The 26,573-nt window shown below is 41.0% G+C and overlaps 1 protein-coding gene across 6 annotated transcripts in view; it reads right to left on the bottom strand.

Moving 5' to 3' along the window:
• Window positions 1–1,859: 1,859 nt before the first annotated feature.
• The window catches only part of TNC (tenascin C), a 65,963-nt gene continuing 41,249 nt past the window's right edge, over window positions 1,860–26,573 (bottom strand). For 4 of the 6 annotated variants that reach the window (XM_071766263.1, XM_071766261.1, XM_071766267.1 and 1 more), the window contains 13 exons: window positions 25,594–25,866; window positions 17,392–17,664; window positions 13,891–14,013; window positions 12,470–12,613; window positions 11,222–11,341; window positions 10,638–10,781; window positions 9,762–9,892; window positions 8,681–8,813; window positions 6,734–6,885; window positions 5,724–5,820; window positions 5,203–5,364; window positions 3,666–3,829; window positions 1,860–3,155 (listed from right to left, as the gene is read on the bottom strand). In XM_071766263.1, the coding sequence (XP_071622364.1) occupies window positions 3,045–3,155; window positions 3,666–3,829; window positions 5,203–5,364; window positions 5,724–5,820; window positions 6,734–6,885; window positions 8,681–8,813; window positions 9,762–9,892; window positions 10,638–10,781; window positions 11,222–11,341; window positions 12,470–12,613; window positions 13,891–14,013; window positions 17,392–17,664; window positions 25,594–25,866 (2,027 nt within the window). In that variant the 3' untranslated portion in view covers window positions 1,860–3,044. The remainder of the gene's footprint in view (window positions 3,156–3,665; window positions 3,830–5,202; window positions 5,365–5,723; window positions 5,821–6,733; window positions 6,886–8,680; window positions 8,814–9,761; window positions 9,893–10,637; window positions 10,782–11,221; window positions 11,342–12,469; window positions 12,614–13,890; window positions 14,014–17,391; window positions 17,665–25,593; window positions 25,867–26,573) is intronic. The other 2 variants (XM_071766264.1, XM_071766266.1) reach the window with 2 other exon arrangements.

Raw genomic sequence — 26,573 nt, 5'->3', positions numbered from 1 at the left:
TACAATCAGGAAAGTGGAGAGAAAAAACCCAGAAGGTGAAGATCCTTTATGACAACCCATAGCAGAGCTGCTTGGTACTAAATCAAGCTTGTGTCAGCTCTGAAGGGTGTTTTGGCAAGTGTTACTCCAAGAATTTGCCATTTTCTCTCTTTCAGCAGTAACCACGTAGAATATCAAGCAGGGAATCTGTCAGTGAGTAATTACACAAAATAGCTTTCTTGTGTGCAGTCTGTTCGCATCACTTCTGGAGCAAGCTATGAATCTGAGTGCATCTCCAACAGCCCTGTTTGGATCTGCCAAGCTAAATGACATCACAGCCAGATAGAGTCAACTTTGTGATGTTACTAGAAATGGGGAATAATTTCATAAATGTCAGTTCTTCCTCTGAATATCTGAAAACAGACTGTAAGAGCTTTCAAGTCCCCAGTCATACAGATTTAGTGCCATTTCCTAATAACTTGAAAAGCATCTTGAGAGTGGAACATATTTCTTCATTACTGGATTTGATCTCTTTTGCACTGCCACTCATTTGCTCTGGCAAACACCAAACAATGGCTATTAATTACGGAGAATTAATTTACTTTGCTGCTGCAGCTCAGCCCCTTGACAGTGAAGAGGAATGTCAAAGGAGACTTGTGTTCCCTGTGCAAAACAAACAGCTTTCACTAGTAAAACTTCAGTTATGGGAGAGGGAAAGAAAGAAATAAATTTAAATAATATTAGTGAGGAAAATAGAATTTTCTTGTTGATGTGACTATGTTCTTGCAGGCCAAAACTAAACTTGTTTTCACCAGTGTCCTTGCAGAGTTCCTGCTGAGTGGCCTCAAGGCAACGCTTTCCTACGTGCCATTGGTTTTGCTAACAAAGAGCACTGAGACACCAACAACAGCTTGGGAGCTCGGAGTCCTGGATGCCACCAGAGGAGAAGCCGGATACCTGCGGGACTGCCAAGAGTTGAAGCACGGGGCAGGCAGGGACAGACAGACGGACTCCGTGCGCCATCTGCTGGGAGCCAGGCTTGAGTGCCATAGGAGCTGAATGTACAGAAGGTCTCCAATGTTTTACTGAATAGGAACTTCCCTCCCTTTCCCAGCCAGGCACTGCCCATTCCCAGCCGGGAAATCCTCTGCACCGCTGAAGTCTGGTCCTAAAACCTGCTGAGTGATGAGTAGCTGCTCACCCTGCGAGATGTTTCTTGGGCGATGGATTAGAAACACCTTCAGAAATGAGACATTTTTGAAATGTAGTTGCTGAGAGTGCCTGTTAATCAAGCACAGTACACAGACTTTCACGCTCCTGTCTGCAGAACCTTCATACAGCAGTTCCTGCTGTCCTGGGGCTCTCTCACAGCAAAGCTGATCCCCGTGCACAGTCTAGCATAGGGGTTCCCTGCCAGGCTCTATTATCTGGAATGCTGCCAAAGTTGTAGTCAAAATGGACATGACAGTTCCCAAAGGCTAATGCTCAGCTCAATTGCAAAAGTGTATTAATCAAAATATTTCAAACAAAAATAATAACAATATTTTAAAAAAATATAAATACATGCTTAAAAAAACAGGAATATGGGACCTAAGGATGAAGGGAAGTGATTCTCTCCCTTCTTCCTTTTCTCCCTCCTGATTTTGAAGTTTGCTTTTTGGTGGTATTTCCCACGGACTTACATTTCTGTGTCAAATCAACAATAATCTGACCTTACCCAATACCTAGCACTTCACAGTAAGTCATTTCCCAGAGCTGATCCTATTCACTCTCACTGAAAGCAGCTTCTTTGCCAGCCACCTTCCAGGGATCACCAAGGAGGAGGCAGAAACATTCGCTGTTTGGAAAGTTCAACCTTGAAGTAGGGCAGAGAGACTGGATTAAAACAAAAGATCTTTTATTGTCTTCAGTTGAAGAATATTGATACAGAGGAACTACACATAGGTTTCATTCATATAAAAAAAAGAGAGCCCTTTATTTACACAAGTGTTCAAAGTTGTCAATAGTGCCTGAAAAACAACTCTGTCTTACCTTTGTATTTTTTTGTTATCCATTTTCACCTGGGTGGAGCAAGCATTGGTCAGTAACACTTAGAAAAACATGTAAGAAGCTTTTGGGCATGATTAAAAAAAAAAAAAAAGGAAATTTGCTCTAATAGTAACCAAATTGGGTGTTTCACTGTGACAAACCTGGAAGAATACTTACAACCAATTATTGATAAAAGGAACAGTTTTCATTAGGGACTCAGCAATGTAATCATTCTCAGCCTTTCTTTTACTTCCCCATTTAAGTAAATATATCCTGGACATGCACAAACTCAACATGTATGAAAAAAAAAAGGTAGAACTTTATTTAAAAGTAATTGTGCTTTTATTTATATATATATAAAAAAAATTACAATCAGACACTGTCCTGCTGTGTTTCTGAAAGCACGGGTCTTTAAAAATTACAAAAACTTAGCTTATTATTATCATTATTATTATTATTATCATCACTTTGTCATTATATTAATAATATTAATCTTATGCTTAAGTTTAAAACATACTGCTTTTCCCTTCCCATCCCCTACTACTCTGTGGTACTTGATATATATATATAAAAAGGCTTTCCAATGACCAAAGACTTTGAATTATAACTAATAATAATAATAATGATAATTAATCATACACATTTCTGTATGTAAAATATGGCTGGTTCTAAAACAAACTACCAATGTACAAAACTGTTCTCCCTCCCCCTGCCCTGGGCCACCCAAGAGATAGACTGTGGAAGAACTTCATCCCAGAGGCTTTCTGAGAAAAAAATTAAGAAAAAAACACACAACCCTTAAGATCGTTGTCTTTGGTGTGGAGGACACAAGTGCTGGGCAGCTGAAAGCACTGGGACAATAAGGTTTTGTTGTTTGGACTGCTGCAGAAACCTCTGTTGGGCCAAGGGTCACTGATGCTTTGGTACATATCAGCTCCTCACACCCCAGTGATGCCAGAGGATCTCCCCACACCCCCATTCTACAAACCTCCCCCAGTCACCCTGCCCCCAAGCTCCTCTTCACCACCTCTGGGGCTTTATGCTCGCTTTCGTCTTCCTTCCAGATTTCGGAAGCTGGAGGGTCTCAGCTTCATCTCTGCAAACTGGATGGAATATTCGTGGCCCTTCCAGTGGAACCAGTTAACACCCTGCAAAGACAAACATGAGTTGTGGGAGGTCACACAGGTACTTGTCCTGTTGTCAACCTTTACTGCTCTCATTTCAGCTTAAAAGCTGCTTTCTAACTTGGGAGCAGAGGTACAGCAAAGCAGAGAGGCTTTGGGAAGTGCAGGGCTCTGGACACTAGCACTCACAACCTGCACAGACAAACCCACATGTAGTCCCCCCCCAGAGCTGTCAATTCTTTGTCTGGTGTTCATGGCAGGAAGAACATTTTGTTTCACATGTTGAAAACTAAAATTTCTCCCTGCATACTTGGAACCTTCCCTTGAAAAATCACACAAAAGGGTCAATATTGCACCAGCCACCATTAAATTCTTGTTTTGTGAGCAACTACCCATAGCTTTCCCTATGATCCTTTAGTATGGAGAGTGGGCTTGAACTGGTCCTCTGATGTCTGGCTTGCTGAACCACCTGATCCGTAATTGCAATTCCCATTCTTCTAATACATTATGGAAGCCTTCAAACACCAAGCTCACCTGACTGTGGCTGTTGTCACCATATCTGCCCATCAGGTTGACTCGGTGACAGTTCTTGTACCAGAATGCACCCTTGTATGACAAAGCACAGTTGGTGATGGCAGAATCATTGTCCTTGTCAAAGGTGGAGAAGGACCTTCCATTATGGTATGTCATGGAGTCACCTGGAAGGAGGAGACAAAAGAGCAAAGTCAGTACTTTGTTTAGTTTAAATTATGTGGCCATTCTGCAGGAAATGTACTGTGCCATGCATCCTCTGTAAAGCCTGGATGTTTATCAAAGTTTGTAAAAATTGACTTGTTTCAATACAGAAGGAAGTACACATTTTTTGTTGTTGGAGGCACATGAAAATATTTTTTTCAGGTGGTCTATAATCCCCAAGATTATTAAATGTTTTGTCATGCAGCTTAGTTCCTGCACTTCTTGCTGAAAGCTGAATTTTGGGCCTGTACAGAAGGCAGTGTGGACAAACCAAGCCCAAAGGGACCTTCCACCCACCACACGGAGGGAGTCAAAACCAAAGGAGTTGGTTTCATACTTAGCTGTCCATGCAGTACAGCTACCCATCTTCATTAGCTGGAAACAGGGAGCCAGGGCAGTCAGGGACATGTCTGTCTCTTGCTGACTTCCCACTCCCAAAGCCTGGGTGCCCATTTACAGTAGGTTGCCATGGGAGCAGCCTTCAGGGCATGTCTGAAACAGAGCTCATGTTCATGCTTTAGGATCTGTGGTGCTCCATCTATTAATCTTAGACCTGAATACTTAGAAAGTTGGAGGAGGATTGAATCCCACTAGTACTCTGTAGCAGCTACGACTGCTCTTTACCAGTAAGTTTGCCTTAAATAGACATTAATTCTACTACTGTTGCACATCCTTTGTCTTTATCACTACTGACTGTACGTAAAGTTCATGTGATGGTCACAGGGCAGGGTCAATACACATGAGTTTCTGTGGTAATTTTCTGCACCTAACGGCATGAAAAATAACTCTTTTTAAAACATTCTGTGGAGCTGGATTTCTGTCTCAGTCCTCTGAAGCCCTGAAGAGGACTCAGTAAGGAATTCAGGAGTTTGCCTCAGTATGATTACAAAGGGCAGATGATTTGTTCATCAAAATTACACACCATGTTATAGCAGGACTTTGCTGCTTGTTCCACTAACAAGAGATGAGGCTGTGCCAAGCAGCTATTAGCTGTATAATGACAGTAAAGCATTGGCCAAATGAAATATGTGGCTGTTTAATATACTTGTTCTACCTCTTTTAATATACTTGTACTTTTTTTAGTATACTTGTACTTTAATATACTTGTTTAATATACTTGTTGTATATTCTGTCATAAACATGCCATAAAATCCACCTAAATGACTGGGGGGAGATTTAAAAGCAGAAACATCCCATTTATAGCTATGTTCATATTTCAAACACCTACCACACAAGAGGCATCTGCTGTGATGATCCGCAACATCCACACACTTACCTTGAGCCAAAAGGGAAGAAATTGCAAATCAGAAGGGCAAAAAAAATCATTTCAACTCACCTGCTGTGCCACTGTACCCATCCACTCGCAGACGGTATCTGCTCTTCGCGTCTCCAACACTGAACCGCTCATAGACAGCATAAGCCCTTTCCCCTCTGTCCTGTAGGTCCACACGCAGCTCGTATTGGCCCTGTGAAGTGATTTTGTGGAGGTTCTCGAGACCTGAGGGAAGAAATCAACATTCCATTTGTCTCACCATGTTGATTTGTCTCTGGTCACTTATCCAATAAGGGAGGTCCTTCTGGCCTCTGTGGAGGGACCAGGGCAGAAACACTGGTGAGGGTAGGGAGCTGTTCCAGCTGTAGGGCAATGGTAGCACAAAACCAACTAGATGAAAACAGACTGAGACCTTTTCAAATCACAGTAGGAGGTAGCCCTTTGGGAAAAGGAATCAAAGTGGTGCCGTGTGATCATAATTATCTTTCATTTGCAACTCAATAGAATGCTCATAGTGGCTCCTAGTCTTTTGTTTGTTTTTTTTTTAAAAAAAAAACAACAACAAAGGAATTCTTGCCACTTACCTATCCAGAATTCATCCTTAGGATCTCCAAATCCAGCCACATAAGTCTTCCAGTTCTTGTAGAAATCTTCCTTTCCATTCTGACGCCTCAGGAATACCTGCAAATGTCACGTGCAAGAAGCGTTATCAGCAGGCAGCCTTTGACAGAAAGGCCACCAGCCATTTGGCTTTTACAAATGCAGAGGTTGACATTGATGTTCCTCTGCCCTTACCACCCAAAACTGTGGTCTCACAGCAATTACTGAATTGTACCCAGTTTGTTGGATTCTCCTTGGCTTTTTTGTTTTTCATTTCTAGTTTGTCTGCTGGGTTCCCAGCAGACAAGTTCCCTCTTAGTGACCCCATTAGACTTTCAGTTCCTGATCTCTGCTATTTTAATAGCCCCTTTGCAGTTCTGTATTTCTGACTCAAGACTTGTTAAATCCTCTAGTCTCCTAGCCAAGCATTTCTCCAGTTTCTTTTCCATTCTGTGCCCTGGCTACTCCTGACATGCTCAAATTTGAGGACATAATTTGCTGCCTCAATGGAATTTGTCCATGTGTATAATGGCCAGGGAAGCCTGGCCAGCCACTATGCCAAGTAGCTTTCTCTGACCCATGTTTTAACCCTCTTCACTGTTACCCTCTTTCAAACAGAGCCATTCTACCCTCTTCTCATCTAATCAGATATTTAAAAGGTAAGTATCACATCTAAGATGGTAATTTTTGCACACCCTACTTCCAGGGGAGACAGATTGGTGTTTTTCTGAAGTGTTGAAACCATGGATGTGACCCGCTTTTTGGACACACTTCTCTCTTCCCCAACTGCAGAAAGAGACAGTAACCTCATTGTAGGCATCTAGGTGTCCTACTTGAGATAAACTTCCCCAAATTTATAGACAGATCAGCCCTACTCTTAAAACAGAGCAGTATGCAGGATACTAGAGATGAGCAGGGATGGGACCTGCTACCTCTGCTCTTAGCACAGGGAGTTGTGTGTGAGGGTGGTGAGGGCCCTTTCCCTCTTACTCACAATCCATCCACCCCCATCCTCTCCCATGTCACAGAAGACTTGCAGAGGCTGAGCCTTGTCTCCATTCACGTAAACTGTGTAGAGCCCAGAGGCAGTTTCTCCATTCAGAAGAGCCTGGGAGCAGTCTTTAGGGTAAGGGTAGAGAAGACCACCTGCTCACACACACACACAAAAAGAAAGAAACCTTTAAGAAATCAGCAGCTACAAGGAACTTGTTGAATATAGATGAATCACGAAAATATGGCACAGCCAGGCTCAGAGCCCAGGAATGGATTTGTAATTGTCACCCTACATCAAATAGATTCACAGCAAACAGCAGATCATGTACATTTTTCTTTTGAATACGCTTTTGCACATCTGTCTACATTTCTGGAAGTGCTCTCAATGCCAGATAATTACAACTTGCTGTTATAGGAGTGAATCCTCCAGTTATATCTTGAGGTGTGTTTGTAACTACTTTTGGGTAAAACAAAATATAGCAATCAAAATTGGGAGGGGGAAATACAAAGTCAGGACAACAAACAAAGTCAATAAATTGGAAATATTTTACTAGCAAGTACAGTACTAAATATATTATAAAACTAACCTTAAAAAATCTAAAAAGGCAAACAGTAACAGTTGAAATTACAGGGAAATGTCGCCAAGCATTTTTTGCGACAACAAGCTAGTGGTATTGTCGCAGTCTCAGTCACATTGTCACAGTCTACTCCCCAAAAAAGCTTTTATTTTTTTCTTTTTAAATTCATTTAGGCCATCAAATTTTGCAGCCAGTGGTCTAATTAGGTCATCTTCTAGGTCTGCATGTATGAGTTTTTCACTCTGGTTGCTCACAGGGTGGTTCTTGTTCCCTTTTCCAGGGTGTTGCACATCCCTGCCTGTCCCTTGGCTACAGAGGATTTTTATCAGTTTTGGAATTAGGAGAAAAGTGTCAGTCTGCAGGGAGATACTTCAGTGTTTCCATCTCCCTAAATAGTACACAAATAAATGTTAAAGAGTTAAAGCCAGGCTGAAGTATTTGCCTGAATGAGGCTGACACAGAGTTCATACGGGCAGGGGCACCCCACATTCAGTCTCTGCTTATGAACAATTTGTCAAATGCCACATAAATACATCCAGATTTGATTCTCCTCCAATTTCTGGTGGTGGATTTTCAACTTATTGGTGGAGTTCATCCTGCTCTACTTATGGAGTGACTGTGAACAGACTTGTGACTTTCATTAGCACTTCTATGAGTCCTTTAAGCAAAGTTAGTGCCATCAACAGAAGAAGAAAATGGAAATGGCTGAAGGTCCTGCTGGGTCCGAAAGGCTAAAAACCATGAAAAGTGAGACAAATGACAGGCATGGTTTCACCGTAATACTTAACAAACTCTTTTTTTTTAATGTCAGCTGTCAAGTGACCTTCAGAGAATCCAATCTCTTCTTGCATTCAGCTCACTGAAGAGCTGTCCCAGGAGCTGGAACAGACATGCCTTGTGGCTTTTCAAAAACCCATCTTATTAAGCGAAGGAAAAAAACCTGTCCAGAAATCCATCTCCTCAGCCTGCTGAACTGACCTGTGTGTGTGTGGTTTGTTTCAGTTCCAGCCAAAAGGCTGATGTGTTTTAACAGCTTGCTATGTATTAACACAGAGGAAAATCAGGGTGTCAGTTTGGATTTTAAAGACTAACATTCATTTTGATATTTTACATGGGAAAGGCAGGATGTTTCATCAGAGAGAGGTGATGTGAATTGTTATAAAGAAAATCATTTCATCCTGCCAGTATGGGGAATGTCACTGTAGCTCAGGGGAAACTTGTGCACCAGCACTACAAACAAATGAAGTGCATACTGGCAATGGATTAAAAATTGTCTATGTGGTCTGTGACTGCTTACTGCAGAGCTCATCTCTGTCCTGAATGTAGTAACTTATGTTATTTCAGCTGTGCATATGCTCTAAAGTCCTTACTTGTGGTGAAAATAGTCAGAATCGTTTTGCTCTTCAGAGATCCCCTCAGTGCCTGGAGTTTAATTGTGTACTGGGCAGATGGGCTCAGCTCTGTCAGGCTGTAGGAAGTTGTGTCAGGGTTTAGGATGACTTCCTATGAAGAGGAGAAATAATACAGGGAAAGCTCAGTGAGAAAATCGTAATAACTTGAATTGTTATGTATTTTAGTTTGTCACATAATTTTTTGTGGTAATTATTTCTTACAATTTTAACCTCCTGAATTATGTAACACAAAACTTCTTTTCCTCTAAGACTTTCAGCAAGTTAGCCTTTAGTTTGAGAAAAGTTGCCTCGAAGTGAATGTTTACCATCATAATGTATAAGCTGTGTGGTTTAAAAACAAGTCAGCATAAATATTTACACACCTTGAACCTATACATTATATAGATGTCACTGAAACTCATAAAAAAATTGACAAGAGTCACCCTTTAGGAGAAGAAAATATACTCCCATTGTCAAAAGGCTTTAGAATGCTAATTTTCAGTTTGCTTAGGGAATTTACCTGCCTGAAAACCAGAAACCTTCCTGATGTACCAGGGTGGGCAACCAAATTTATCTGTTATTTTTGCCAGGATTCATCCCATTCATATTTAAGCATTTAGTGTAATCTAGTTACGTAGGACCATACAAAAACTATTGGTGAGCAAGAGGTGCTTTGAAGGGCCTTGTCCTTCTTTAGACACCTCACTTGCAGAGGGAGTGATTCTCCTAAGTTTAGGAAGAGGAATCCCATTGCTTGGGTTGTGTGAGTTCATTCCCTGATACAGGTTTTGAGTGAGGGACAGTGGTTGGTTGTGCTTTTATCTGTATTGTGGAGAGAAAACTGACAAAATTCAGGCTGCAATTAAGATGCTGTTTCAGAATATAATACAGGAAAGTACTTAAAGCACGGTCTAAGAGTTCAAGCTAGCACTGAATCGGGTAGTTAGATTTTGCCATGTTTAAAGCACATGATTATCTCTTCCATTGCTGAACATTTCAGAGCATCTCTACTTCCCAGGTTTGAGGCAGAGTCCCTCCAGTTTGGTTCCAAATGCTATACCTTGACTCTGCCATCAACAGACTCGTAGATGAGGAGATAACCAGTGACTGGAGCACGTGGAGGCCTCCAAGTTATCACAGCTGCTTCTGACTGAATCTCAGTGGCACTTAAATCTCTTGGAGCATCTAGTCCTGGGGGAGACAACATATCCATTACTGTCATACCAATATGGAGTTCAGTACACAGGCCACCTTATCAGCAGTATATTATAACAGGCCAGGAAAGCAAATTTTTCTCCCCAGAAATCTGAAATTTAAAAATATTTCAACCTAAATTAGTGACTAAAAAGAAAATTTGCCATTGGAAGTTTGAAAATAAAGGTAACCTAAGTGAAAATATTGGCTTGTTTCAGGCACTTTAGTTTATAAGCAATTGCCTTGAAATATTGTATGAAAGAACATTGTATATATATTGTATGTGCCTTTTATTATTTCACAGGAGAAGCTCAGTTTCTGTTTGTTTGGTTTTTTCATTTTGTTTCCAATGATGCCTCTTTCGAAAAGAAAAACTTTCCCTTCAGTGTAACTGTAACACTAAATTTGTATGGCCAAGCTCTTGGTTCTCTAATTAATGCCCTGGGACAATTGAAGTAACAGGCAGGAAAGATGCACATGGAAAGCCATATGTATGAACCCAACTGGATGCCTTCGGCATTGGTACCCCCAGCATGAGCCCCCAGAGAAGAGCCCCTGCTCCTACTTTGTCTGAGAATCTGTAAAATTAGTGACAGAACAACACCTGGATCAGTCACACTAGCCTCCAATCAGTGAAAATTTGGTACAAATACTATCAGAATTTAGGTTTCTAGAGAAAAAAGCACAGTGTGCTGGCTGACTTTGTGGTGTTAGAGAAATGTAGGCCAGTGGGACATAGCACCTGTAGTAAACTGGGTGGAGAGGATCTCACTCTTCTGTGTGTCCTTCAGTGCATGGACACTCAGCGTATACTCAGTTGCAGGTTGAAGGCCCTTCAGGTCATACTCCACAGTGTTCCCTGATACCATCTGAGTAACCTCTGGCTCTGAAAAGAAAATGCAGAGGAGAATAGGTCCCAGCATTATTCAGACATATCATGATGTACTCAACTCCATATGCTACTCAACGATTTACTTTTTTTCTTTACAATCTGTGAGCAAGTGCAAAGTAATAAAACCCCAGGGCCCATTACTGCTTGCACCTATGTTGAATCTGAATTAACACCAGAGCTCTTAATCTAAAAGTATTAGCACTCTCTAGCGTTCATGTGAAATATAACACCATATTTTCTTAAGAATTCTCAGATATTCCACTTCATGGATAAATTAATAATGCTTCAATAAATGATCATTTTTAACTGCTCTCAATGAGGCACTTCCCAGCCCCCTGCCATCCCTCTGGGGTATCAGTGCTGCACCCGTTTCTGAGCATCTCTTGAGATCTGTGATGCTGTCAGCTCCCTTACCCACCACTAACTCTCCTTACCCTCCTCAGAAGCATAGGAGACAACGTAATTATCCACAGCCGCAATTGCTGGCTGCCAGGTTGCCAGAGCCTCAGAGTCTGTGATGTTCAACACTATTAGACCCGACGGGCTGTCCAGAGCTGAAAGACAGAGAGTAACAGATTGAAGGAGTTCAACAAACATTCTCAGCTCTGTGCAGTGTTTTTTTTTTAACTATATGATAGAAAATGGGCAAAGACTGCTGTTTGGTGCAGCTTTTATGATCCCCTTTGGAATAGTGGAGCTCTGCAGATGACATCAGTGGCTATAAAGAGATACCAAATGCCTCCACTGTAAAGAAAAGTCAATGCATGAAGAGATTAAACACTGGGAACAGACATAATTAACTATGTTCTCAGATCAGTCTTGTTATCATCAATCTTAACAGTTCTGTCAGAGCTGACATATTTCTCTTGACGCTCCCAAATGTGGACTGCTTTTTGGAGCAAACTGAGGAGACAGAGCTGGGAAAAATAATGAATGTGACAGTAACTGATAGCCACTGTGACCTCCCTCCAGCAAAATTAACCAATCAAAAAGCCAGCCAATGATTCAAAATCTCCACACAGCCTGCATAACTTCCTCATGGAAATCTGCTTTGCACATAATTTTACGCTCTTCCTGAAGTGGGATAGATATCTGCCTCCAGTACATGGGAATGGGCTACAAACTTCATGTTTTTATCCAATACTCACCATCTTGTTCCTTGCCCCAGTTCTCTAAATATTTGTTAGCCCCTGAAAAAATAATGAATGACTGAGATTGCAGGGTGGGTCAACGGAAGCACATTGAACCTTCATTCCCCGCAGGAATATTTAAAGCTGTGTTGAAGACAAACAAGGACATAGAATGTTTTAATGCTTAGAACACAGACTGGAGCATGGGAGATGTGGAGTTCGAGTCAACAGAAATGGGTCTAAACTGTTCAGAGCTGGTCCTCATCTGTAAAATTGTATGGATTGAACTTCTGCCTTTTTTTCTGATGAATTTGGACTGTAAATACTGGAATTCTCTCTCTCTCTGTAAGCTTGTTCAGCACTTAGCAAACCTGGTCAAACTTACAAGTTCTATACTCATCTGAAATACAAAGACACAAAGAAGGAGTGGGCAAAAAACTTCCTACAGTTTCTGGATACAGCAAAAATGGGATCTTCAGCTCCAGTTCCTGAGTCTCTCCTACAGCACAGACAATGCTTTTGAAAATATGCTGTTTCCTATTTGTATATTACCTGTTTCCAGAATGCCAGAGATGGGTTCACTTTCTTCAAAGCCTTTCACAGAGATGATACTAACATTGTAGTCTACACCTGGAACTAATTTCATCAACTTGGTCCTTGTCTTGCTTCCATCAACTGTAACAACATTTGGAGTACCTAGGATTAAGCCAAATTCCCAGGGATTAGTGACACAATACTCCAGGAAATGCTTGAAGGATGTGTTTCAATTTAAAGACATTATAACCAACATAGATATTATAACCAGTATCAGGAGATAGATTTCTCCAATGAGTTACGATCACTGATGTCAAAAGGCAGATTCAGGAAAAAAAATATTGCTGCCAAAACACCTAAATCTAAGGCACTGGTTTGCATTCATTCCTAGTGGTACAGGTCCAGTAAGAAAAAAAATTAATATTTCTGTTCAGAAAAGCATAATTTTACAAATGAGATTTAAGGTGAAAACAAAGCAGTGCCTACATAAAAGTTCAGGAGTTGCAGTTCAAATTTCAAATCTCTCCTTTTTTTTTTTTTTTTTTTTTTCTTTTCCTTTTAAGAGATGGAAGTTTCTCCTTCACCCATCTCATTTTGAATAAAGAAATCGTATATGTTATTGTAAGAGGTGCTGCATGTGTTTTAGAGGATGTAGAACACATATTTGTTTCAAATTCTGAGTTTTTTCCTGGAAAGAACTTAGATAAGTCCTTTATGACTGTAGATTGCTCTTTCTTTTCTGTGGGATCACAATGTATTTAAAGTTGAATGTGTGCTTATGTCCTATGTTGTCTAAACACCTGTATCTTCATTTGTCTTAGTCAATAAACATGTCTCCTATGGTCCTGACTCCTGTAATGTTTGTTCTTTAGCTGTTTCCTTTCAGACATATCTCCAGGTCATGCTAAAAATCTGTTTTGGTATAGGAAGTTCTTCAGATGAACACTAAAACAGAGATATAATGGATGGAATGAAACAACTTTGGAGAATACTAAGAAAAATCACTGCCTTGGAAAACTATTATAACCATGGAATACAATCATTGTTTCCAAGGGTTATCTTTTTAAATATGCTTAGCTCATAAAGTTCCTACAAAACAAGGTGACAGTTTGGAAATAAACCCTTACTTAGGAGGCTCAAGGGACACAGAGATTTTTGTTCACATGGCCCTGTTAGGGGTACAACCATTCCAGCATCTAATTCTGAGCTCTCTTCCAAGTCTTGTCCATGGGATGTGGGACACTATGTTCAGATAGGGGTTGGCTACTGGAACAGTGTATGTGCAGTCATGTTCCTGGTCAGCAGTTTGAAGAAAAAACACAGATCATCTGTATAAGATCACATGGGAGATGCATATCAGCACACCAAAACCTTTCTGCTCTACCTTTTACCATCTTTCTCCTTGATATTCTTTCTTGTTACTTCTTGTAGTTACTCACCTCCTGTGACAGGGACATAGGAGATCCGGTAGCTTTCCACTCGGGTCTGAGGGGGTGTCCAGCTGACTGTAGCAGAGTTTTCCGTGATGTCAGAGAAAGAAATTCCTTTGGGAGATCCAACAACTGTCATTGGAGGACAGAGAACAAACACACCACACAGAAAGAAAAGGTAAATTGTTTGTTTATCTGCCCTTAGTGCTGGATCACTAATTTGCTTTATCCCTCTATCCCAAGAGCTCATGTTCTCAATATTCTGCCCTAAGCAAGACTAATGCAGCAAGTTCCAAACAAGTAATGGTTTTCTACTACCATACTACCCCAGTTTCATTTGGATGATTTTAACTTCTCTTGGCTTTAAACTAGAAGCAACAAGATTTTCTCCTTGGAATCTGAGATAATAATTTTTCTTTGATATATTCAAGCACATCCACCCAGAGGACATCCAGGTACAGCCATCATGAGGAAGACTCTTGTGGTTCCACTGCTCTTTCTCAACCCAGTCTTTCCCTGTATAAACCTGAGCACTTCTTTTGCCCATACAAACTAGATCAGTAAGCTGGACAAACAATGCCCAAGTTTTGCCAAAAAGAACCAGCCTTAAGCTTCAAACCAGCACATCGCTGAAACATTCCAATTTAAGGCTTAATAAAGCTACTGCAAAACAAACATGGAAATGGCTTCTGGAAGGACATGGCAGAGAACTGTCACTTCAGAGTTTACATTGAGCATCTCACTTCCAATTTGCTTTTTTGACTGTAACCAAAACAAAACTGACAAAAAGCACTGACTGTGCAAAAAAAAAAAAAAAAAAAACAAACAAAAAAACCCAAAACAGAACAGCCCACACAGAGTAGGCCATTAGCACCAAGAAGAGAGATGTCAAACATCAGCTATGTTAAGAACAGTGGAGACAGGCTAAGGGCAGGGGGAGAAAAAAAAAAGTGACTGTGCTTGAAATAGCTTGGAAAGAACATGTCTGAGGGAAAGAAATCAGAGGGCTGTTTGTTCCATGTGTCCCCAAAGCTCTTGTAGCAATGCATTAAATCAACTGAAAGGCAAGGAAAGAAAAACAACCGAGCTCTCAAGAGAAATGTAAATTACTTCTCTGGAGCTCATGAGACATGTTGTGTTTGTGGGGTTTGCTCACATGGGAAAGTCAAAGAAAGACAGAAAAGTACTACAGATAATGAAGAAATCAAGGTGGGGTTAGTAAAGATACGTAGTACACAGGTTGCTACCAACTTAGGTACAGTCTGAGGGAAAAAAATGCATAAAGAAGACCTTAGAAAGAGAGAGAAGTGAACATCACATTGATTTTGCTTCACATTAAGTGTCCTCAGTGACTGCTGAAAAGTGCTAGTGATGACTTGAGACTACTAAAGAGATGGACCAGCACTCAGTTTTCATACACATGAGGATTTCCCAGAAAATAAAGTACCCAGTTCATCCCACTTGCACTCTGCTCTGCATACTTCCATGGACTTCATGCCTGATTTCTGTAACAGCTGAATGGCATAACAAGGAGTAGTAAGAAGAGCCTTCTATGCAAGAGTTCCACATCCCCAACTACCCCAACTGCAATTAAATTCCTAGGAACAAACCTGGCAAAAAAAGTATAACAGACCATCTGAGTCTGGCATCAGTCCAAGCATCAGTCCTGGAATGTGTCCCAGAGAGTAAGAGAGTGGTACCTTGGAGCACAGGCAAACTGAAAGGATGCAAATAAAAGCATCTTCTTGAGCTACCTAAAAGCCAAAGTTAAGCAGGCATAAAAAATGGCCAGTGTGCTTCTGCCTTGTCACTCATGCAAAACTTCATTTCCTCTCTTGGGTTGATACAGGTGATTTGCATTATCCTACAGTATCATTCCCTGTTAGTTGTAAGAGCAACTGAGAACTTTTTGGAAAAGTTGCTGAAGCACCCTTGATACCTGCGTAGCTTCTATCATTCAGGGACTTTTTTCATAAAAATTGTTCTTTCATTACTAGCAAGTTATAGGAATATGTCCTCAGGCTTTTCTCTCCAAGGAACAGGAAACATCAGGCTGCATTTCTCATCTTTAATGAACATGTGAAGAATTTTGTCATCCTATTAGATGAAAAATGCTGCCACAGTATGGCAAAACACCATTAGCAGAAGAGAAAAATAGCAGTGTGAGCCTTGTGTTTCCTACCAAGGATATTAAATGGCACACAGCCAGGATGTGGTCCCCTCAGTGGGGGTGGAATTGCACCTTAATGATCATTATACAGAATAAATTTGCAAAACACGCCAACCGCCCTTCTGAGAGGAGCAGTGGACAAACTCCCTTGTGCCAGCTTGATGAAACAACATTTTAACAGCGTTCTCATCAGCAGTTCTAGGGAAAAAACTATTGCTGCTCACTTGTACATATGAGGAAATAATGGAGGAAGAACTACTTGTGACAGGTGTGGGAAAATATAACTTTCTTGTCAGCTCCCATACCCACTGGTGTCACCCTACATTCCTGGGGATGGGATGGGGAGCAAGGGAGATGAGCAAGCAAGCTGGGCAAGTTACCAGCTGCAGGACCAACACAAGCTAAGTGGAGAAAATAACAAATGCTAGTCCTGCCCATACTAATCCTTTCCACATCCTAAGCCAATAGCTGTCACTAGATAAACTGCCTTACTGAGCTCTCAACAAAGAAGGAAAGAAAACAGAGGACAAGGCAGCAAAAGGTGAACACTGCCAAGGTCTTTCCTTCCCTCCCTTCCTCATAGCAGGTGAGTGGTTTGCTATGCAAAGAGGTCAGGCCCTCAGAGAGGATTTCTTGGCAATGCTCAAACCAGATTCCATCAACTGAACCAGTTACACCATCTGAAAACCTGCTCCCTGAAGGCTGCATTTGTATATCAAAGGGTGTGTGCCTGGGCAGGGAAGAAGGAGGAATCTGCAAGTGAAAAATACGGAAGGATTTTTTATCTGGATTATTTTCCTGCCTTCATTTCCATATTGGTGTTTGGTTTTGGTTTGCTGGCCTGTTTGCTACTACACTTGTAACTTGTACACAGGCCAGAATAAACTAAGGCTGAATATTAAGTATGTTTGAGCTACCCCCTTCAGATACAGAAATATTTCCTTGCCACCAGGCTGGAAATTCGTTTTGTCATACCTCTGTTATAGGGAGGTAAGTTGTGGAATGGTGATACGTAATTAATCTCGGGAAATCTCTGAAAAAGGCTGATACAGATACTTGGCTCTCGAAGATAGTGCTTTAATTGCTAGACTCTGATGCCTAATTCCAGCCTGTGAACATAGTTAAATTAAACCATATTAAATAGACAATAGCTAAGGAGTATGAGATGATAGATGATTGATTTTGAATAATTACACCACACTGAACCCATAACTTGAATAAGGGACATGCAGGAGACAATTTGAACATTGGAGCAGCAGCCTCATCTGGCTGTGGAAAGGAAACATGGTGAAAAAAACAGGCATGAATGTGTTACACTTTTCCTACTGCAAAGACAATACCTGTGGCTGCTACTGCATTTACAGGTTGGGAACGCTGTCCACTGCTAAATCCATAGAGCTCAATTTCATATTCAGTGCCCTCTTTCAGTCCTGTTATATCCTGGGTACGCTCATGGCCTGGGACTATTAGTTCCAGTGGGTCAGATTTCCTTTTGCTATCCCTGATTTTTAGAACAAAACTGTCAAAAACCCCATCATCTGCAGTCCAGGACAGACGGAAGCCATCAGGAGTAGCATCTGAAACCAGAAGGTTGTCGACCTCGGGCTCTGCTTCTAAAAAAAGGAGAAAATAGCAGCAGGGAAAAGAAATTATTTTTTTAGTTGGTTCATAAGAGACCTGCCTGAGGTCTGGCTATAGCATATTTCAAGAATCCAACCACAGCTGAAAGAAAGGGAAACAATCTGCCAGCTATTGAAAAAAAAAGAAAAAGAAAAATAGATTAGCATTATACACATACTGAAGAAGATATGTGTGAGTCTGTGCAGGCCCATTCAAACTTTTACTCTTTAATAGCAAATCCACTGTATGGACATACACAATTTGCCTCTTTCATGCAAAGTTACACATGCTAATGGTAAGGTTTTTGTGCATTTTTTCCTTGCTACCTGGGCAAAACCTTTAATGTTCAATAGAAACAAGCTCTGGTTACAGAATGGCAGGCATGCCTGTAATATTGACAGGTTTCTCTCTGTTAGGAGAACAACATAGAATTCACTTGAAAGAGTCTTTCTTCGTGCAGCCCCTTTATTTCATGCACTTCTGGCACTTGTGATGCTTCTGATCAAATGTATCCTTCACTTTGACACTAAACAAATGCTGAAGCAAATAGGAATCATGAAAATTCATAATCCTTCAAGAGCACACTGAAATCCAAATGCAAGACCTACTGTCTTTAGCGAAACAACCCATTCAAGAGGCCAGGAGCTGCAGGTTACCAGTTATCTACAAAATATCTTAGTATGTTTAAGCATCATTACCTAGAAAAATGCTATTGGAGCAGTTACTATCTTACAGCACCTCCAGTGCACTTCTTTCTTCCACAGATACTGATACGGATTTTTTCATGAACCTCCTGTCAGGTAGCCCCCAGCTTTCCTGTTGCATAGTCAGCAACATGCAACTGAGACTTGATGGTTATGGGGTTAAAGAATCAGTCTGCAATGATTTTTCAAGAAAGCACAAATGCTGCTGGAAAATAGCAGCTATGATGAGGTTATAAAAATGAGGTAAGGCTTTCTGGAGAAAGATGCCAACTTTATGAGTGGCAATGATAGCACTTGATGGCCTGTGGGTGGAATCCACACACAGAGTAAAAGAAAGCAGGCCAGTATTATTCTTCTTGAAGGTCCTATTGTTTGGCAAGTTGGAGAATGCTAATGTGCCCAGAAGTTGTTAACAAGATGAGCTCCCACATGCAGAAACTTTTCTTCCAAGGTTTTTGTTAGAAGTACCTGCATGACCATACCAGAAACTTTCACCCCTCAACCCACATCATGCACCTCTACAAGACCCCTCATAAAGACAAAAAGGAAATACCACATGAAAAGGAAGAGAAGTTCATTGGTGAACCCATCATAAATCCGGAGGAGTTATGTGTAGCCATGATGCAGAAAGGGATGCAAAAGCCAAGGTTTGCTTTGCCAATGAATTGCAGAAAACATCTTCCATGTGAGGAGACAAGCAAGAAAGAAAGGGTGGAAGTGAAATATTTGTCCACATTAAAATACCTGTAACAGCCATAGTGCTTAGGGGCTTTGTTTGGTGCCCCTTGGCAAACCCATAAAGCATAACCTCATAGCCAATGCCAGTAATAAGGCCTTTAAGCTTCAGTTGCCGCTGGGCTCCTGTAAGGAGGAACTCCTGTGGGTCCAGCAGTTTGCCAGAGTCCACCACGACTACTAGAAAGTTGTCAAAGGCATTCTCCGATGCCGTCCACGACACTGTGAACCCATAAGGGTTAATGTCAGAGACAGATAGGTTTTCCAGTGGGGGCATGGCCTCTAAAAGAAGGGAAGGTGCAAAAACACACACACACACACACACAAAAAAAAAAAAAAAAAAAAAAAAAAAAAAAAGCAAAAAACATTGCAAATTAGAAAATGTCATAGATTCCATGAAACATAAATCACATAAATCACATTTTCCCCCATAGTATGGATTTAATAGAAGTGTATAGCCAGGACCACAAGTGTAAAATTTTCAACGGAGCCTCCAGAAAATAAATGCTCAGTTCTTAATTTTCATCACTGTTGTCTCAGCACCTCATCTCACAAGCTCCACTCAAATCCCTTCCAGCCTCACTGTAAGCATATTTCTTCTGTTACACACACCCTGTAAGACAGTGACAACCAAAACTGTTTCAGAAATGCTATATAAAAAGCTTTCATTTCCTTCAATCCATCAGTGATTTAGGGACAAGCCTTAACTTTGGCATTCACAATTTCTGTACTTTGCTTCTTTATCTCTCTACTTCACATGAATATCTCCAGCTTTTCTTTTCAATAGTTGAAGAGTCAGAGATGCCCAAAGGACTGTAGGACACTGCTCAGTCAGGACCATAGCCAGTGCAAACACTTTCTAGTTTTTGTGGGTCATAGGTAAGAAGCCAGAGTTTGCATTGGCAAAAGTCAGATTGCAGAACAGAACAAGAGCTGCCCGAAGAGCCTCACAGGCAGCTGCTACTTCGTTATGCTGACAATTTCAAGAAATCTTTTTTTTTTTTTTTTTTTTTTTTTTCTCTAGTCGAAGTTGTCAAAGTTGTCAAAGTTGGATCTCCTCAAAACTTTCTAAGTCAGAAAGAAAATTATTACTAGAATTTCTCTAAATTATGTGACAAGCCTCATTTTGTTGGCTCAGGAGCTAACTCATCTCGTCTTCCAGTCACTCAAATTCCACTCATTTAAAAACCATGAAACTATGTAAATACAAAACTTTCCCCAGGAAAGGGTTTGGGGTTTGGTTTTGACATATTTTGACATTGCTGAAATTGATGTTCTGTTAGAATTTGGCATAAAAATTCCCTCCTAAATTTTTGTAATTTGCAAGTCCTTATGTTTTGATGTTTATATATTTGGGTACCGGAGATTCAGCTCAAATTTCCTCAACTTGGAGACATTTTTGCAGTTTACTTGTTTCTAAACACACAACCCCAGAGTCTTATATTTTGGTTTGGTCTCTGGGAGGGGGGAGTAAACAAATTAAAGTCCCAAAACGCTGAAATTATTTTCCTAGGATAGGTGTTGAGTGGTTTATGCGAACAGCTGGCGCATCCTTCTGCTGTGTTTTACCTAGCTGTGAGAAGCTTACTCTTAAAATATCCACGTCCATGATTTATTTTCAAAAAGGAAGCATTTGTGCTTTAGTGGAATAGAAAGGCAGGGGTTTTGAACGCAGGGTTGCTCACTTGTGCCCACATGACTGAATGTCATCAGGGGGTATATCAGAGCTAGTGCAAAATGCAACCACTTGCCTTATGGAAAATGGTCATGGATATTGCCTTTTGTAGAAACCAACAACTCAGATGATGTAAGAGACACTCCTTCTGCAGCTGCTGTTCTCACTGCATGGTAATAAAGAGAGGAGAAAAGGGAAAGCTGCAGTTCTTCTGTTAATCCTATGCAGGCCATCTATATGTCTATGGAATGAAGCCCTAGTAGCACATGCCGGCCACATGATACATAGAAGGTGAACTCTGTGGCATTTGTTTTATCAACTAGAAGGCATTCAGTGTACAACAGATCTGAGTCAAAATCTAGCCAAAATATTTAGACGTAAGGGATGTGTTGAGGGCATATCTCAGGACAGGAAGTACTCTTAAAAAATCCAGTCCTCTCCAGATCCTTCATGCATAACTGCTGAGTATTAGGCAAGTTTCCCCTCAAAATTCAGTAGTGAAAAAATATTATTAGACATTGGAGAAAGACTCCAGAGGGCTCTTACCTCGCTTTAAACTAATACTCCTCCTAGAAGTAGGAGTAAGTAGAAGTAGGAGAAGTAGGACCATCCTAGAAATTTTGGTATTATGTCAACATGACCCATTTTTGTATTAAGGTTGCAAACAAACCCTCTGTTGCTGGACAAGATATTCAGTGCTGTAAAGAGTCCTTCTTTGTCTCCATGATGGAATAGATGTTTTTTATAAAGCCAAAAGTCTATTTAGACTGCAAACCTTTAAGCAGGTACCTGTCATGACAAAAGCAGTGAGGGGCTCTGTATGAACACCTGCCTTGGTGGTCCCCTTAATGTTAATATCATAGGCAGCGTCATCTCGCAGGCCTGAGATGTGAGCGCTGCGAGCAGCTCCTGCCACCGTGAGCTCCCATGGTTCCTGTGCTGCGTAGGAATCTCTAACATGTATGACAAACTTGGCAAAAGGCCCATTCCTGGTGGTCCATGAGAGGTTGAAGCTGTCAGGGGTAACGTTTGTGAGTGTGAGCGTGCCCAGTTGTGGCTCAGCCTCTGAAGGAGAGAGGAACACAGGTCAAGAGACAGCATCACTCCAGGGGCTGGGGGTTAGCGGTGGAGGTTTAGAGGTGCTTAAAGATAAGGCTAAATGTTTTAGCCTTGATTTGCAGTGGTTGAAGAAACGAAAATGAAACAAACCAAAAAGGAACACTGCAAGAACTCTTTGGGTACGGTTTTGGAAAGAAGCCTCTGAATTTAGTGTTGACATTTAATATCTGTTTTCTTTCAATTTTCTTAAATAAACCCAATTTTCCTAATGAAACATGGGCCTGAATTACAGAAACACCAGCATTGCAGACTTCTGTGGTAAATCCATAGAAACTACAGGAACTCCATGCTGGAAATTTGGTGGGAATATAAACCCACAGCAATTCCAAAGATAATAAAATAAGATTCAGGGAGGAATTAGGCAAGACCAAAACAGACAACCCTGAAATCCTAGTTCAGCTTCTGTTTTGGAGTTGCAGATACTTTTATTTTTAGCTTGTGAGGGGCTTCAATCCTAACAGTGATTATCTCAGCACTAACGTCAAGCCAAAAGCTCTCTGGACTCCACAGATAAGGTGTTCCTTGTTCTCTGGCTAGGCACAATCAGAGAATATCTAATTGGTGGAAGTATATATACAAGTATATATACAAACAAAAAACCCCAAACAAAAACAAAACCACAAATTCTGCTGTTGCTCTCCTTTCTGACTGCCCAGTTGTCAGGGAACTTCTTTAAGAAGCAAAAACTTGGCTTTTCTGATAGAGAAAATTCAATATCACATCTTTCCCCTACCAAGGGAGAAACTTGGCTTTCAGACTATGGGAGAGGGAGAGCTCCTTACCCCTCCCTGCTTTAAAGCCATTCAATTTAGCATGAAATTATTAAAAATTCATTAGAGCACAGAGAGGCTACAAACATGACCCAAGCAGTCAGGTGGTCAGAGAAGCCTGCGCCTGCTCACAGGCCTGATTTTCTATTTTATCTCTTGCCAATTGAATATAAACTAAGAACACGTTGGGAAATGCAGCCAGTGAGATACAGAAAGTAACTACGGAAGTGATGCATGCTGGGAGAAAAGTAAGAAAGCTGTATCCCATTGACAAAAAGAACATGTGAAAGTGAAATAATGAAATCCTTTTTTTAACTAAAAGGTGAACTGCTGCAAGACGTTCCAACTTTTACTCCCACCCCTCATTGCAAGACTTTTAAATTATAGTCCATGCTCTTCTCAGGAACTGTCTTGGAAGAGGTGAATCCAAGTGGCCCCAATTAAAGACACATGCTGCTGGCATGCTGTCAACCAGTGACCATCAATGCCTTCATGGCTGACAGTGAAGATGTCACCATGTAAGCATGTTTCTTCTGGAGACAGGGGAGGAGATGAGAGAATATCCACAAAGCAAAGAGGCTTGGGTTGAGAACGCAGTGAAACTGAGCATGGAGCCATCAGCCCCACATGCAGATTAGAGAGAACAAATGAGTCCTTTCCAACCGTATCCTGACATGGCCATATTCTTTCACATGCCCCTTGCATCCAGTCCGGTACATTCACATCATGACACACAGACTCCAGAGAACACTACATGCAAAAGTAGTTGAAATTATCTATTTGGGCACATCTCATTGACTCATTGATCTCCTGCCATCCTGGAATCACCATCACCACAGAAAAAGCTTTGGCATCCAATGAAACAAGGCAGGTCTTAGAGACTCAAAGACAGTAAGACAAGTGACAGAGTGATGGGCCTACCATTGTGAAAGAGAGAACTTCCTTTATGAGCCCTGCTCTCTGCTGGGAACATATGAAAATACTAGGCAGAGAAGAACCTGGAAAACAGCAGAATCTGGCCAGAGCACTCCATGCAGTTTTGGTTGGTCATTTAGCATGCTGCATGAAACTCCTACAAGAGATGCAAATTTCTTGGAAGACATTTGGTTTTAAGAACAAAGAACCAAAATGGCATGCAGGTGCCTCTCCAGGCTGATAAAGACATGAAGGTCTCGCACCCACATCACAGCAAGTGAGGACAGGATGAAGAAGAACTTTATTCCAGATCAAGTGCAAAGATACTCTGTGAAAAATATCAACCATATGGAGCAAGTGAATTATATATACACAGAACTTGCAGATAAGTGTATATATAAAGAAACCAATTATGGTTTACTACTGGCTCCCTTAATTCTGGGGCACTTTTTCAGCCTTTTCCATTGATCTCTCTTTTTCCAAGCACTCTCAAGCTCAGATTTTTAAAGCCTACCCTGCTAACAAGCATCCTATTAATTTACAAAAAGATCGATGAAGAGTTGGAGCCATGTTTTAGAGCAGCTTCGTAGACATCAAAAGAAAAGAGAGAAAAAAGCAAACCTGGGAGGTGAAACCATGAAATACCTGTGGTTGCCAGTGCTGTCAAGGTATGACCACTTTGCCCATCAATTACACCATGGAGCTGGACATTGTAATTAGTGGCACCTTTCAGGCTGGTGACTACATAGCGCCGGGAAGCCCCCGGCACAGCATGCACCAGGGAGTCCAAAGGGAAGTCAGAGTTTCTGACTTCTAGAATAAAATGATCAAAGACATTGTCCTGTGCTTCCCATGTGAGTGACACGCTGTCTGAAGTAGCATTTGATAAAATAAATTTGCTAAGGAGAGGTTCCTCTACTAAGGGAAGAAAAACAAATGGAAATGGATCGAAATTATTAAATCTCAAAGCAACAAAATAAACTAATAAAAAAGTTTGAATTCACACAAACCACAAAGGTTATCTAGCCTTGTGTTTCTCAGTGTTTTTCATACTACCACCCCTGCAGTCACCCAGCTGATGTTACCCATAATTCAGCAAGGATTTTCACAATCTGCTGAAACTAGAAACTGCATCTCTGTATTATCTGATCACTGAAATTTGATATTCTGTTTAATGTCACTGATCTCATTAATCCATTGTTGTAATAAATTACTATGACAACTTTTTCTAAGATCATGTCAGTGGGCAAAATCTGGTAGACATATAAAATGCTCATAACCTGAGCATTATCTGCCTACTGTGAGAATGCACATTCTTCTTCCCTGGTCTAGTCCTCTCCTTCCACTTACATCCTGTAATTGCCCAGAGCACATTGAACATTTGACTTCCTTGTCTTTTCTGGGAAAACTGTCAACTAGAGATGTGCTATGTGCCACTAACCAAAAACTAATTCATCAACATGAAACCAAATAGACTATTTCAATCTCTCAGTCAAAATAAACTGAATTCTGAAGCTGAATTCAAGTAATTCATCTGCCTTCTAGAAGTCTGCTGCCACAGACTGAAATGTGCCCAAAGTCTATTTAGAGACTCCAAATAAAAACTGTCTCTAGGAATCAGCTTATAGTGTCTCTCTGCCTCTCTGCAGTGTGACAGGTGCAAACACATGTTGTAAGGCTAAAATAGTTCATCATCTCCCAGTTTTGTTCTTGGAAAATTTATTTTGGCTTCTCATCTGCGACAGAGGTTGCCCCAGCCTTACAGTTTGAACAAGAGCAAACTTATTGTGTGAATGAGATTACATCACAATGTGATTGACTGACTTTGCTGGATGGGATGATGGATTAACAGTTCAAAATGTCTCCGGCAGGTCTTCCTTAGAAGGTGTCAAGCAATGAGGCAGAGGATTTGATAATGGGTAGACTGAGGGCAAGGAAAGGGGCACAACCTGTAAGGAAGAGTTAGAAGAAAGGAAAGTTAGCAGTGAGGTAGATTTTAGATACCTGTTGTAGCTGCAGCACTTATTGCCTGTGTGCGGAAACCTTGAGAGATCCCATAGAGGTAGACAATAAAATCAGTGCTGGGGGAAAGCCCTGAGATATGAGCAGTTCTTGAATTGCTGGAGATGTTGAACTCCATGGGCTCCAGCAACCTGTTAGAATCAATAATTTCAATAGTAAAGACGTCGAAGTCCTCATTGGTGGTTGCCCATGAAAGGTTGAAGCTTTCAGGAGTAATGTCAGAAACGGTTAGCTCAACAACTTCTGGGTGCACTCCTGAGGAGGGAAACAACATTGGTCAGAAGGGGACATCCCTGTACCTCCTCCTGCTCAGAAATACTGTGCTTCTCTCTACTCATGCTGACAGCACTCCAAGCTGCCCTTGGAGAACAGGGTTTAAGTAAAAGCTTCCTACAAGCAGACAGGTAGTAAGGGGAAGAAAGGAAAGCAAAGCATCTCAAAATGTTAAATAATAATAAAAAAAATACAATTTAAAAAAAACTATGGTTATTTCTGTTTACTTCCAGGAACAGCCATGGGTCTTTGAGGTCTAAACACAAAAGCAGATGCAAAAGAACTTTTCTAAAAACCCCCATGGCATTTGGAAACGTCAGCTTACAGTTTTAGGAGAAACTAAAATCAGAGCTATTGCTTTATCCAAAGGAAAAAGTTGTGGGTTTTTTCTCTTCTACTTTCCCTTTCAGCTTAATCCAATGAAAGCTGGCGTGTCATTTTGGAGCTGGAGCCAAAATGCAAAACAGCAATAGATGCCTTGGGGTTTCTTCCTCTCTGTAGACATCCCTGGTGTGTTGCAGGAAGGCTCAGAAAATTCTGACATTCAGAAGTCTCCAGAAGGGAAAATTTTGAAAAGCCTGGTGCTGAGCATTGCCCAAAAAGTGAAGGGAAAACCTCAGCAGGACATCTTCTGCTGTTTTCACTAAGTTAATAAAAGGAGGATACATGGCATATTTAGTCAGGACACC

The sequence above is a fragment of the Heliangelus exortis genome, chromosome 22 (assembly GCF_036169615.1).
Source record: "Heliangelus exortis chromosome 22, bHelExo1.hap1, whole genome shotgun sequence".
NCBI lineage: Eukaryota > Metazoa > Chordata > Aves > Apodiformes > Trochilidae > Heliangelus > Heliangelus exortis.
The sequence above is the reverse complement of the archived record's forward strand: the minus strand, read 5'-3'. Positions and strand labels throughout refer to the sequence as shown.